This window comes from Sebastes fasciatus, chromosome 19, assembly GCF_043250625.1.
Source record: "Sebastes fasciatus isolate fSebFas1 chromosome 19, fSebFas1.pri, whole genome shotgun sequence".
Classification (NCBI taxonomy): domain Eukaryota; kingdom Metazoa; phylum Chordata; class Actinopteri; order Perciformes; family Sebastidae; genus Sebastes; species Sebastes fasciatus.
In genome coordinates, this window is record NC_133813.1 from 5,403,380 (window position 1) to 5,417,333 (window position 13,954).

The 13,954-nt window shown below is 36.5% G+C and overlaps 2 protein-coding genes across 4 annotated transcripts in view; both read right to left on the reverse strand.

Moving 5' to 3' along the window:
* Nucleotides 1–2,764, reverse strand: part of LOC141757723 (electrogenic sodium bicarbonate cotransporter 1-like) — a 37,769-nt gene extending 35,005 nt beyond the window's left edge. For all 3 annotated transcript variants that reach the window (XM_074618448.1, XM_074618447.1, XM_074618449.1), the window contains exon 1: nucleotides 2,444–2,764. In XM_074618448.1, the coding sequence (XP_074474549.1) occupies nucleotides 2,444–2,460 (17 nt within the window). In that variant the 5' untranslated portion in view covers nucleotides 2,461–2,764. The remainder of the gene's footprint in view (nucleotides 1–2,443) is intronic.
* A 2,173-nt stretch (nucleotides 2,765–4,937) lies between these two features.
* On the reverse strand, nucleotides 4,938–13,466 carry dck (deoxycytidine kinase). The gene is made up of 7 exons (XM_074618219.1): nucleotides 13,188–13,466; nucleotides 12,133–12,248; nucleotides 8,936–9,129; nucleotides 8,650–8,797; nucleotides 8,374–8,489; nucleotides 7,600–7,699; nucleotides 4,938–5,852 (listed from the first exon to the last, which is right to left on the reverse strand). The coding sequence occupies exons 1-7, from the start codon at nucleotides 13,300–13,302 to the stop codon at nucleotides 5,826–5,828; spliced, it is 816 nt and encodes a 271-aa protein (XP_074474320.1). The 5' UTR covers nucleotides 13,303–13,466; the 3' UTR covers nucleotides 4,938–5,825.
* Between the last annotated feature and the right edge of the window lie 488 nt (nucleotides 13,467–13,954).

Here is a 13,954-nt window from a genome sequence, read left to right on the forward strand (position 1 = left end):
ATTAACAGCCCTACTGACAATTCTTCTGTACTTGTACTTAAATAACATTTTGAATGCAGGACTTTTACTTGTAATGGAGTATTTCTACAGTGTGGTATTTCTAGTTTTACTTAAGTAAAGGATCTTCTTCCATCTCAGCTTCAGATCTCGTTTTGTTCGACCAACAATCCAAAACTTTTACAATTCTTTAAAAACAAAAAAAGAAAGAAGAGGAGAAAAGCAGCCAATCCCCACATTGGAGAAGCTGGGATGGGAGTATGTTTGCCTACTTTTATGGAATTTAAAAAGGTGGTGGCAGCGGTCTATAGGGTTAGAAATCAAAGTGTCTGATGTCTCAGTAAGTCGAGGTGACAAAGGACACGTGTCTGCCATGTGTACTCAGGTGATTATGTACCTTTCATACAATCATTAAATTGCAGTCAGTCAACTCCCTGCTTCTCAGGTCCGCCTCGACTTTTGGAATTTCCTCTAGCAACACTTTAAATGTACGAGGAAATGGATGGATATCTAATTGCACGGAGCGTCACTCAGCAGAGCACAAAAGAGCATTCAGCATTGTTAGAGCCAGAGAGGAAGAGTCACGCCAGTAGATGGATGGAACAAAGAACATTTCCATGATTTCACAATCAAGAAGAATGAGGAATCTACTTGTGTTTTTATAGCTTCTGCACCCACCCATGCAACTCTTGGTTTCACTCTCAGCCACTTGGCAGAAGTCTGAGGCAGAAGCTGACACTGTACATAAGATCAGACAACCTTTATTAATCCCTGGAGGGAAATTCAGGAGTCAAAGCAGCAACATCAGCAAACACAGTGAAACACAGGAGAGGTGGGTGAACATAGTGTGTGCAGTCCGTCAATAAATAAATGTAGTATGTGCATATGTTCAGTCTATAAAGTGGTATATAGGATGTATAGTGTAAAGTGTAAAGTGCGCCAGTGGTTTGAGTCCAAGACGGTTGCAGATGGTGCATGTTTAAAGGCAGAATGTGCATGTTTAAAGTTCTTAAAGTCCTCATAGTTCTCATATGGGGGTCAGCCTTGGTTGTGCATCCTGATGGCTACCAGCATGAAGGACTGACCTAGGCGCTTTGTATTGTGCCGACATCCAGGGCTGGACTGGCATACCGGGCATTTTCCCGGTGGGCCGACGTCCTTTTGGGCTGACGTATGTCTTTTTTTTTGGCCCATAAAACAGGTAAATCGGCCCATTTCTTTTCCTTAATTGACACTGGGCTGGCCCAATCGCTCTGTGCCGGGCGACTCCCGTTATTCATCGCCCTTTCCTGGTTTCCTCTCTGGGTCACAATTTGCATTTCTCCCAATTTATATCAAATTTACTTTTTTTTTTAAACCCGTTTCTGGCACTGTACAGCATGTATAATCCTAAAAAAGGGACAGCAGGTGCAAAAAAATGAATTATAACTGATGAATATTAGTTTATGCTAGATATTCAAATGCAAAGTTTATGCCAGAGGGGTGAATTATTCAGTTGTCTTTCCTGAGATTTAAAGGAAAAATTAGAAGTTTAACATAAAAATGCTGTTGGAGTGTACTTATTGTGTTATTGTCATTGTTTTAAAGTCACCAGAATTCAGGAAACAAAGTGTCTGAAACTATAATTTTTCTGGTGGAGAACCCCCAGACTTTGGTTTTGAAATATTCCCTATTTTTGAGGTCTCAAGATTGCAGAGTATGCAAAACATCCACATTTGAGGGGATTTCCTCAAACAGAGCCTTCAACAAAACGTGGTACACACAGCACAAATGACAGGTGAAGGGGCCAGTCTGGGCCAAAATGCCAGGCTGACTTTTTGTCCCGACATCTTAACTAACTCACACTGGCTGCAGATGAGTTTCACCAAACCAGTTGATGAACTCCAGCTGCGTGGTGTCAGAAAAAAAAAGTGTTTCCGTGTTTGATGGCAAACCGTCAAGTCTGATTGGCTGCAGCTTCTGACTCATGCGTCATTACGCAACGTGGACGCACCAGGCTGGATTGTGGATTTTTGGGGTGCCAGCTCATAGACCACATGGTCTGTGAGGCACACACAGACACATACAGCTGTATTCATAACGTTGCACTGGAGGCAACTCTCCAGCACTTGGCCTGCGCTCCATGCGTCTCTCTAATTAACAACGACAGGTAGATTACCGTCTGTTCAGAGCCACACTGGTGCAGGAACAGTGGCTTATATCCAGCCATGAATGAAAACATTTCACTTGATAAGTCACCTAATCAATAGTTCTAGTAAAGTTGTTGCAATAGTAGCAAATTAAACCCAGATGAGCCACTGAAAGAGCAACTTTACGCACAGAAAAACACTTCATGTTTCATGTGAGTTGGTGAATGGAACTCACCTGATGCCTCATTTACACTTTTACACCTGGACAGGAAATGCCTTTAACATGGTTGGACAGCAGGTAACGATCATAAACTTACTTCTTGTCGGTGCTCATGGTGACAAACTTCTCCTTTAAAGCTGATCAGTTTGGTGTAGCTGCTCTTGTAGTCGATGTTTGGAAAAATCTTCACTAGTCGCGCTTCTCAAGTGGATAAAAAGTCAGAAAGAAGTCGAGGAATGATGTTTTCAGACTCTATAAATCAAATTAAAGTGGTACAAACTCAATCCTCATATGTTGCTGGTCTGGTTGTGGTCGTGTCCAGGTGTCATCCTGAAGAAAAGGAGCTCTTTCTGTCTCGCTGGCAGCGTGCTGAGCTGCTGTGCTGCTGTGCTGTGGTGGAGAGACTCTTCTCTTCTGAGAGAGCAGCGTGTCTTTTTCCATATTTAAAGTGCCATCCCTCCTCCTGCGTGACGTGACGCCACAAGGGGGGTGGAGGTGGAGGTCACCAAGTTGCTGCTGGGTGGCGCACCACCCAGCAGCAACACTTTAACTACACTAATGCTTTCTCTATTCTGCACTTTGCATTAAAAGAATATATATATATTACTAATGCTTTCTCTATTCTTCACTTTGCATTAAAAGAATATATATATATATATATTACTAATGCTTTCTCTATTCTTCACTTTCTATTACATTAATATATATATATATATATTACTAATGCGTTCTCTATTCTTCACTTTGCATTAAAAGAATATATATATATTAATAATGCTTTCTCTATTCTTCACTTTGCATTAAACAAATAAAAAAAAAAAAAAAACTTTATTTACTTTACATACTGTTTTACAAACTGTTACACCTCTGTTTGTATATATATATATATATATATATATATATATATATATATATATATATATATATATATATTGCCAACTATTTGCCAAAAAACAAATTAAATAAATAAATAAATTAAATAAAAGATAAAAATAAATTAAATTGAATAGATAATATTAAATAAAATACTTATTGACAGTAAAAATAATTTTAGGATAAATCCCTAACTACAGATAAAATAAGCTGATAAACTTTAACATGTACAAATGGACAAATTAGCTGTTAGTGGTCATTTCTGTTTACATAAATCAAACTTTATGATGTCATGTAATTTAGCTGATGGTGGAGCCAGTTTTAGATGCTTTGTAATCCACTGGGTAGATTGTTAGAATAATACTGAATCATGTCATATAAACATATCGTGTTTCTCTGTAAAAAGTAACCATAAGTTTAGTGTAATGTACTAAAGTAAAAAGTACAATATTTCCCTCTGAATTGTAGGGGAGTAGAAGTATAAAATGAAAACACTCAAGTACAGCACAACTACCTCAAAATTAAGTAGAGTACAGCAGTAAATGTACTTTGTTACATTCATTGATCTGATGATGTCACTTTGGACAGTAATAGACTTTCCCCATTATTTTCCATAGATGCTAAATAATTAATAATGGAAATTATTGTTGGTTGCAGCCCTAAAATAACAAATTACTAAGTGATCTCTCTTTTCAGTATCACTCGCCTATTGGCTATAAAACGTTTATCTATTATTATTATTATTATTATTATTATTATATTATTCTGTATGCATACTTCATTCCTGTCTACACCTCTGTATATACAGTTTGAGTACTTCTCATTAATACTTACTACATCCTGTTTACATTCCCATCTGAAATACTGTCAAACTAAATTACACATTTACATTTAATTATTATTTTATATTTACTTATGTTTATATTTATTTTTAACTGCACTATCTTATGCCTTAGATTAGCATTTTGCTTTTACATTAATTTGTGTGATTTCCCCTCTTATATATTTACATATTTTATGAGCATTGTTGAAGGAACCTGAGACCAAAGACTTTCATTGACTGCTTTGCTGGAATTGACAAATGATAAATAAATAACCTTGAATTATATTTCACCTGATCTCTCAAATAATGTGAAATAAATCAAAACATTAAAGTTTAAAACACTTTTTTTGTGTTTGGATGCGAGTTCCATATAATCCCAACAATTTGGACCAGTTTATCTATATATCATAATTTCTACAGATTATTATTATTCACTTGTTATGAATAAATAGTGAATTCATTTTGTATTTTTGTCACACACAAGTTTTAATTGAACTAGTCTTTTTTTAATTATTTATTCGCACATTAAAATAAGTCTAGGGGTTACAGCTTGCTATGCATTCTGATCTCTGTATATTATATATATTGTATATATTATAAGGAGCTGTAAATGACATCAGCTAATCACATCCCACAGGAGCTACCAGGTAAAGGTAAGCTCAGCAGTCAACAATAGCCGGCTGGACGGTTGTTATGGGAACTAGCGACATCTTCTGGAAGAGTTGTAACACACTAGGAGACGATGAGGAAATCAATCATTTCTGGTTTTAACTAAACTTATTTTTATTTGAGATACTTTCTGCCCAGGACTTATTGTCACGATAGATAGATAGACAGATAGATGTAATTTATTGATCCCTAATGGGGAAATGATTGACAACCAAAACACTCACAATTATAAAAGCACTTCAAAGTTTATTGTCATTTGTGAGGATCTTATAAACATTCATAAATACACAACAGAAATAGGGCTTAAGACAAAACAAGACTGAAGATCTGAAGCTGAGATGGAAGAAGTACTCATATCCTTTACTTAAGTAAAAGTAGAAATGCCACAGTGTAGAAATACTCCATTACAAGTAAAGGCCCCGCATTCAAAATGTTATTGAAGTACAAGTACAGAAGTATTATCAGTACAGCTGTCAATCCATTAAAATATTTAACTGTGATTAATCGCATAATTGTCCATAGTTAATCACAATTAATTCAACATTTTGTATCTGTTCAGAATGTCCTTTATAAGGAGATTTGTCAAGTATTTAAAAGTCTTGTCAACATGGGAGTGGGCAAATATGCTGCTTAATGCAAATGTATGTACATATTTATTATTAGAAATCAGTTAACAACACAAAACAATGAAAAATATTGTCCAGAAACCCTCACAGGTACTGCATTTAGCATAAAAAAAACATGCTCAAATCATAACATGGCAAACTTCAATGGATTCCTTAAGTTTTCTAGTTTCATATGATACCAGGATCTTCACTCTCAGCATTAAAACTGAGACCGCTACAACCTAAAAATCGCAAGTTGCGTTAATGTGTCAAAGAAATAGCGTTAAAATTAATTTGTGTTAACACGTTACCTTTGACAGCCCTAGTAAGAAAACATTAATAACAGTTTTTTTCATAAAAATGCAACATGTCAAATCATTTGTGATGATTGTACTGTATAAAAAAAAAATAAGTGTCATTCTTGAGGCATTTCATGGTTCTAAAAGTAACTCTCATTCCACGTTTTCCTCCTTTCAGCATTGATTATATTTCCCATCACTGAGTGATCTTTACAACGTGCTCAGGAACTCTTTCACCTGAAAAAGAAGCACAACAGTGAAGCGATTAGCATTAGTCAATACGAACATTAGTGACAATCATAGCTTTCCTTTCCTTTTCTTTGTTTAGTTCCAACTTCACACTAACTGAAAAACCAGTTGTGCAAAGCATTGTATGCGTAATTGGGACCAGTTCCCATTTGCCGATGTTTAACATCGACATGAAACTGCTCCACAAGCAGTTCTTCAGGCTTCATTTCCATAGATGAAACCTGTGTGTGTGAGTCAGTATCAGCGAGATCACACTGTGAACAGAACCTGCCCCCGAAAAAACACATTATAAGTACTTGACTTCAACAAATGTTTGAAAGTTTCCAGACAGTTTGTGCAAAAATATCAGCTGCAACAGGTGAGATTTCATATTCCTGTAAGTAGTAACTTCTTCAAAACTGTACAAATAACAGAGGGACGTATTTAAGTAGATTCTCTACATGAGTAAAAGTACCGATATCAACCATTATCACAACATCAAAATGTTTTGTTACAAGTCCTACATTCAAAACTTCACTTAAGTAAAAGTACAGAAGTATTATCAGCAAACTGTGTCATTATGGAGTTAGATTGGACCCTAACTGCAAAAATCTCCATTTTATCAAGTACTTTTTGCCCATTATTGAATCCTAAAAGTCGAATTTCAAGTGAAAACTGGCTAAATGTTAACATGTTTCCAATAGAATTCGACTGGTTTATAGAATTATATTATGAATATTATCATGGTAATTTTCTTGATTCCAGTGCAACACATACATTTGTAGTTCTTGAAACAATTTGATTGTATTTGTTCATTTTTTTCCATTTGTTTTCCAAGAAAACAAGACTTTTAGAGCTCAATAACAGACGAAAACTTCTGAAATTTGAGATTTTTTGTTATGCCGTCATTGTTCTATTTTGTATTATATCATTAGATTATTATCACAGAGACATAAACATGAAGGTAGAGTTTCAACGTTGCAGCTGGAGCTCATTTTAACTACTTTAAAGTCAGGTAGTGTTATGTAGAGCAATACATTATATTATTTATAATGTCATCTTTTATCTGTCTTTATATAAAATATGAAGTTAGTAAATAGGGGTGTAACGATCCAACGATCTGAACATATATCGATTCAATGATCAACGATCTAATATCATTGATGCAAAGTGAAAACATCCATACATATCGTCATCTTTAAGATATACCTTTTATTTTTTAATTATTAACTGATAAAATTAAAATTGATAATAAAATTGTCAAATCATAACTTTGTTGTTATTTGTGAGTTAATATAAATGTAACCGATTGTGTTAAATGTATATGAAATATGATAGTTTCATATCAATCGCAGGCCCCTGAATTGAATCGGATCGAAATGGTACCGTGGCAGACTTTGTGATATTTATAAATATCGTATTGTTGTGCAAAGAATCAATATAATATCGTATCGTGGTGAAACTTATGATTTACACCCCTATTAGTAAAGTAATGAGATGTACATGTAGTTATGTAAAAAGTGCAATATTTCTCTCTGAAATCTAGTAAAGTAGAATAATAAAGTACCATGAAATGGAAGTAATCCAGCTAGTGGGTTATATAATATACTTATATAAAACCCCTGTGTGTGATTTATAGTATAAACAACAGGATGTAAATGTCACCTCTAAGTCTTGTTGGATATTTGGATAGAAACAAATCCGAAAGCATTATTAGACTATTTCACATCTTTAACGAGGTTCAACCGTCACTCACCTTCTCAATCATGTTGGCTTTCTTGATCTCGCTCCCCTTAAAGTCTTCATTGACATCTATGGTCAAGACGGGCACATCATTGAGGTACTCGAACTCCGTGCTGTGGGCGACACGGGACACACGGTTAGTGATGCTTAACAATTCATATCCAGGAAACGGCATCTTTTTCATGTCTTTAAAGTTATTTAATTAAAAGTGATGAGGCTTCATCTTTGCAAGGAAATCTTATGGGCCAAACAAAGAACCCATTTCCAGCCTCAAACATTTCTTGGCAGATGCAGATCACATGTATCCAAAACTAGGGCTGTCGACGTTAACGCGATAATAAGCAAAATTGTTTTAACGCCACTAATTTCTTTAATGCATTAACGCAATCGATCATGTCTTTCTAGCTTGTCGCCAAGGAGAATAAATAACGCTACAAAGTTGGGCTAAATTTTGGCGAGGAAAAACTGGCATGGCCATTTTCAAAGGGGTCCCTTGACCTCTGACCTCAAGATATGTGAATGAAAATGGGTTCTATGGGTACCCACGAGTCTCCCCTTTACAGACATGCCCACTTTATGATAATCACATGCAGTTTAGGGTAAGTCATAGTCAAGTCAGCACACTGACACACTGATTGACAGCCCCATCCAAAACCGTTTAAGTCTCTTAGTTGCCCTCAGGTTATTGCATTAATGGGGTCTTTTCTAATGGTCACTAACTCCCCTTTTCTTCTGAACAGAAATAGTTTCGGATGCAAGTGTGCCATAAAAGAGTGTGTGAGCTCACGTCATGGTTTTGTGCTGCAGCCAGCTCTCGTGCTTAAAGTGGAGTTTCTCCAGATACTCCAGAGGGATGTCTTGCTCTTCTTCTCTGCCTCTCCGGTGCAACCGCTCTAAACATCTCTGCACACACACAACAATAGGAAATTATTGACATCTTTTTGTAGTGTCATTTCAATTCTTCTCTAAAGCTGAAAAGGTGAAAACATCTCTATTTTTCCATAGCGAAATCATTTCATTCTGGTGTAATTCAATAACAATATAGGTAAGAGAAGTAGAGTACCTCCGGTGTAGCTCTGAGGTAGATGATACCGTCCAGCTCGATGTGCTTGCCAAACTGACTGTGTAGCCAGCTGTGCCAGTCCTGGTAGATAGCCCATTCCGTCTCATTCATGGACTCACTCTCATAGCAGTTGGCTGAAAAAATGTACCTGAGACATTATGGACATGGATTTTCAGCTTTAAAAAAAAGGACCAAGTCATTGTTGATCTTTGTCTGGTTACATAATTAAAACTATATTTAATTATTTTCATTTTGTGTAGATATTGGTCAGTTTCGTCTTCGATACCTGTCACTGTAGACGGATCGCTCGAAGAACTGCACGGGGTTCTCGGCCTCTCGGAGCTTGTTATTGGCCGACTTGATCTGAGCACGCACCCGGCTGATACAGGCGTAGCTCTGGAACGTGTAGGCCCACCTCTCCGGTTTCTCGTACATCATCTGCAACACATTCCCTCCACTCTTCTGAGATGTGGTCAGCTCCTGGGACATAAAGGATATGGTGAATTTAAAAGTGAGCATAAAGTGAATAGCTCCCTATCGGGATCAATAAATCTGCTGCAGTTTTAGCTTCATGAACAAACAAGTGTTTGTACAATCACGGCGTTGGTAGAAACTGGTCATTTTAACATTTACAATAGGGGCTGCAACTAACAGTTATTTTCATTGTTGATAAATTTGTCAATCAAATGTCAGAAAATGGTGAAATATGTCGATCAGTGTTTCCTAAAGCCCTTAGGCCAACCATCTAAACTCTAAATTTATTCACTTTTCTGTCATATAAGACAGTGAAAAGCATCAAATCCTCAGTTTGTAAATGCTGCAACTGGATGTTTGACATTTTTGCTGGAGAAATAATGCAACAATTAATCAATTATTCAACACAAATTGAATCAGCTCTAAATTACTTTTATGTAACTAATAATTATTTTCACTGTTGATTAATCCATTCGATTAATCGATTAGTTGTTTGGTCTTTTGATCTTCGTCAAAGATATTCAGTTTACTGTCATAGAGGTGTAAAGAAACCAGAAAATATTCACATTTAAGAAGCTAGAATCAGAGGATTTTAACTTGTTTTCTTAATTACTCAAAGCGATTAATTGATTATCAAAATAGTAACTATAAAATATGAATTTAATAGTTGACAACTAATCAATTAATTTTTGCAGCTCTACATTGAATTAGTGCAAGAATAATTTAATACTACGTGCTTCATGTCATCTGTACGATTAAGTTTTATCTATAGCTTAAAATAATAAAAGGCATATATAGGATGACTAAAATGAAAATGAACCCATAAACCATCCCATTTTTCAAATTCCACTCAGTTGCCTCCCTATGGTGAGCTACATGAGTGAACGTGTTGAAACACCTCCACAGCTCTGCAGAACTCAGTCTGTCTCATGATCAGCAGAGGGCGCCGGACCAAACGACTGTAGCTGCATAGTGATACAGTATTTACAGTTACAGGGTTGTGGCATCAGAAGAGCCTTTAGAGGACTCCTCAACAGTTGTACATACTGATAATACCACTGTACTATCATTTTACACTGTACTACACATTATGTGGTGCAGAGTTCAGTACCGTTTGCACACTTTACAATTGTAGTAACAAAAAAAAAAAATATTTAACTTGCACTATTATTCTTAGGTATTTAAGATTTATAGCTTTCATGTAAAATAATAAAAAAATATATATAAAAATGTTGTTCTACAATCAGGTCAAGTTGGAGTTCTGGAAAACTATTTATATTTTTTTGTATTAAAAAAATTTAACGTGCTAGAAAGCAAAAAAAATAAAAATTGAGAAGACATGATTAATCGATTGATAACTAAATAATAGGCAACAATTTTAATAATGAATGAATCGTCTCAAGTCATTTGTGAAGCAAAATTGCCTAAACATTAGGGGTGTAACAATACATCCATCTGGGTCGATATAGCGGTTCAATGATCAACGATCTAATATCATCATCTTTAAGATGTGCATTTATTTTGCTTTGTTTTATAATAATAATAAAAAAACACTTTACTTATATTTATCATTCTGAAATATTTCAGGTGTTTTTCTCCATCAAGGCGCAGTTCAGCAACAAGGTGGTGAAAAGCTCCAAGTTGCCTGAGATGTCGGAACATCAGCATTTATAATGTAAATTGCTGTCCCGCCCCAGATGTAAATTAAGTCCTTTTCGATAAAAGCCGCAACCTGGAATGCTGTAGAACAGGAACCCGAAACCCCCTGGAAATGTTGTTTAAAACTGTGCCAGTCAAAGTGAAGAGGGATTGCTGTAGGCTCTCTCTTACTACTAATGTATTTATTTATTTTTTTGTATTAATATATAGCCCACAGAAATCCCTCTTCACTGTCAATGAAGAGGGATTTATATATATATATATATATATATATATATATATATATATATATATCCCATAGAAATCCCTCCTCACTGTCAGTGAAGAGGGATTTATATATATATATATATTAATATTTATGTATGAATTTATTTGCTTGTTTTTAATAATATTTACAAATTATCACAGTTCTTACCCTTTTTTGTCTTAAATAAATATAAATCACATTTATTATGATGGCCATTAAAAGGCAAACTCTATGTAGAAAGAAAGGGCTGTCAGCAACAGCAAAAACACAGCTGACAGGTAGCTCCGAGACGCTCCCGAGACGTGGGTAACTCGCGTTTAGTGTGAACACCCTAGGTGGGCATGACGCGGCCACGACGTGACGCTGCCGTCAGGCGAGCCTGAAGCGCGCTGTGTGGCCCGGGCGTGATGAGAAGCGCTTGATTTGATATGCAGCAGAGTTATCTATGAGCAGAACACACATTTTAAACGCCAATATCGCAGGCTATCATGTTCATTTAATTGTGGGAAACCAAAATTGTGATCACGATTAATATTTGATTAATTGTGCAGCCCTACATGAGACAGACTATGTTTATTATATGGTATAATATGCTTCAAATACTGACTCAAATAACTCAAACTGAATATCCTGCTTATTGCCACACCTACAGTAGCTGTTGTGGGTGTATATTCTGTATATGGGTGTGTTGAACCACTGAAACAGAGTCTGGGCCTGCAGTTGAGTGGGAGGTCAGAGAAGTTTGCCCTGATGATGGCATGTTCATCTGTCCAGAGTGAGACCATCTGTTCCTCTGGGTGTGTTTGGAACTGGTGCTGATGACCAGTGCAGATATGTGGACGGATGGCAGCTGCACTCTAAATACAGATGAAGACTCTCCCAGCTATCTTTACAGTGCATGTTGAATCAGTGGTTGTGTGAGGCTTTGCAGGATAGTGCATAATAAAAATTCATCCCTGATGTATAGTGATGCACACACTGTTTTTTGCCTCCAACAAGCAGATGTTAAGATGATGTAAAGCCATTTCACTGCATTCTCTAAAGTGGAGTGTGCTTTATTGTGGGTGTCAGCTGATAAGCACTGAATTAGCACCATTATTTACCTCAAAGTCACTGGTTTTTGTTTGGACATTGCACCATCTGGCGATTGGTTCTGGTACCACGTCCCAGTCGCCGCTCTCCTTCTCCAGAAAGTGCACAAAGGTGGATTTGCCCGCCGCTGAAACACACACAGAGGATGCAGAAATTCAAGTTTAATCATAAAGAATATGACATGTAGCAACAACAACTGCGGTCAAGCCAGCCAGTAAGAGCGTGTACAACTTCAAAATAAAAGCACCGTTATGATGAACGTGATGGGCCTTCAAAATAAAAGCACCGTTATGATGAACGTGATGGGCCTTCAAAATAAAAGCACCGTTATGATGAACGTGATGGGCCTTCAAAATAAAAGCACCGTTATGATGAACGTGATGGGCCATTCAGATTCATTCAAAAGGTCAGTCAGTCTATCAATAATAAATCAATAAATAAATGAATCAATGAATAATTAAACAAATGAATAAATAAGTAAAAAAGAATAGATGAATGAAACAAAATGAATACATATGATATGAATGATAATTTAAAAGAAAAACAACCGCCTCCAAAATGTAGTTCTGAGAATAATCTTATTCCAATTGATCCTCTAAATACACAGTCAAACTTAAAATTAAATAATACATTTCCAAAGACTGATCTGACTTCTAAATTAGAGTGATGCAATCTGGACATTATGATGCTAACGCTCACTCAGTACAAGGCCTATGAAAGGAGGCTGGGTCACGGGTCTTGTATAGTGGGGGTATGACGCATGCGCAGTGTAACTGAAGCTGCGGTCGTGCGTTGCGATTGGTTGCGAGTGCAGACCAGATTTTACTGCGCATGTGCAAAACCCCTGGAGATATGACGCGTGTCCCAGCCTCCTTTCCATAGGCCTTCGCTCAATAGAGGAAGTAGTTTGGCAAATGGCGGTAAAGGTTTACTGATAAACGATACCTAACTGACTGAAATCACTGCCCAACGTTTGTTAACTTACGTAACACCTGCCAACAACTTAAGGTTTTAATCTAGCTTGTTATTTATATGAATGTTTTGCCATAACAGGCTCTGCACTCACCGATGTTTCCCTCTATTGATATGCGACGGATCCGTTTCTCCAGTGAGTCGTTCAGTGAGTCGTTCATTGAGTCGTTGACTGCATCTGGACACGGCCTCTTTGGAATAAAAGACATCTTCAGCAACGACAAATAAAGCCTTCCTTGTTATTTAAAGCGGGTGCTGCTGCTGCTGCTGCTTTAGGGGGTTGTTGGTGAAGCTTGGCGGCAGCTGTAGTCAGGAAAGAGCGGTTAGGTTAGAAACAGCTGTGTCTCCACCTCCGGAACCACGTTTTTGTAGTATCGCGAGATGATTGAGGTTATCATAGGTGGGCAGTGAGTCTCGCGAGAGTCTGCAGATTTCAGCTCAGATTTCGCAGTGTACGGGTTACCTTCTAGACACGACCGCTCCAGGCTGCTCTGTTTTTGTGTGTTGTCCCCAGTGGTGGAAAGAAGTATTTAAAGTATTTACTGTAAAAACAATCAATTATAAATTAACATTAGCAACAGTAAAAGTACATATTTAGTACCTCATTTAATTTAATAAAAAAAAAAATGTAATACTTGTTACCATTGTACACTTTGCTATTGTATGTAGTATGTTATTGTTATTCTATGTTCATATTTTATATTTTCTAAGCTAGTTGTAGTAGTCTGGTATATTTATAGTGTATTCTAATATATTCTTTATATTGTGTATACATTGTGTTGATATTTATATTTATTGTATATTTACTGTTCCTGTGCATTGCCTTAATATGCCTGTATATGTTCTTAATATGCATGTATA

Bases quoted from the DNA above. Each gene is read 5' to 3' on its own strand.
- dck (XM_074618219.1), bottom strand. From the start codon at position 13,302: ATGTCTTTTATTCCAAAGAGGCCGTGTCCAGATGCAGTCAACGACTCA. The intron at 9,130-12,132 runs GTAAATAATGGT...TTTATGTCCCAG, and splicing joins CAAAAACCAGTGACTTTGAG to GAGCTGACCACATCTCAGAA. The intron at 8,490-8,649 runs GTACTCTACTTC...GTGTGTGTGCAG, and splicing joins ACCTCAGAGCTACACCGGAG to AGATGTTTAGAGCGGTTGCA.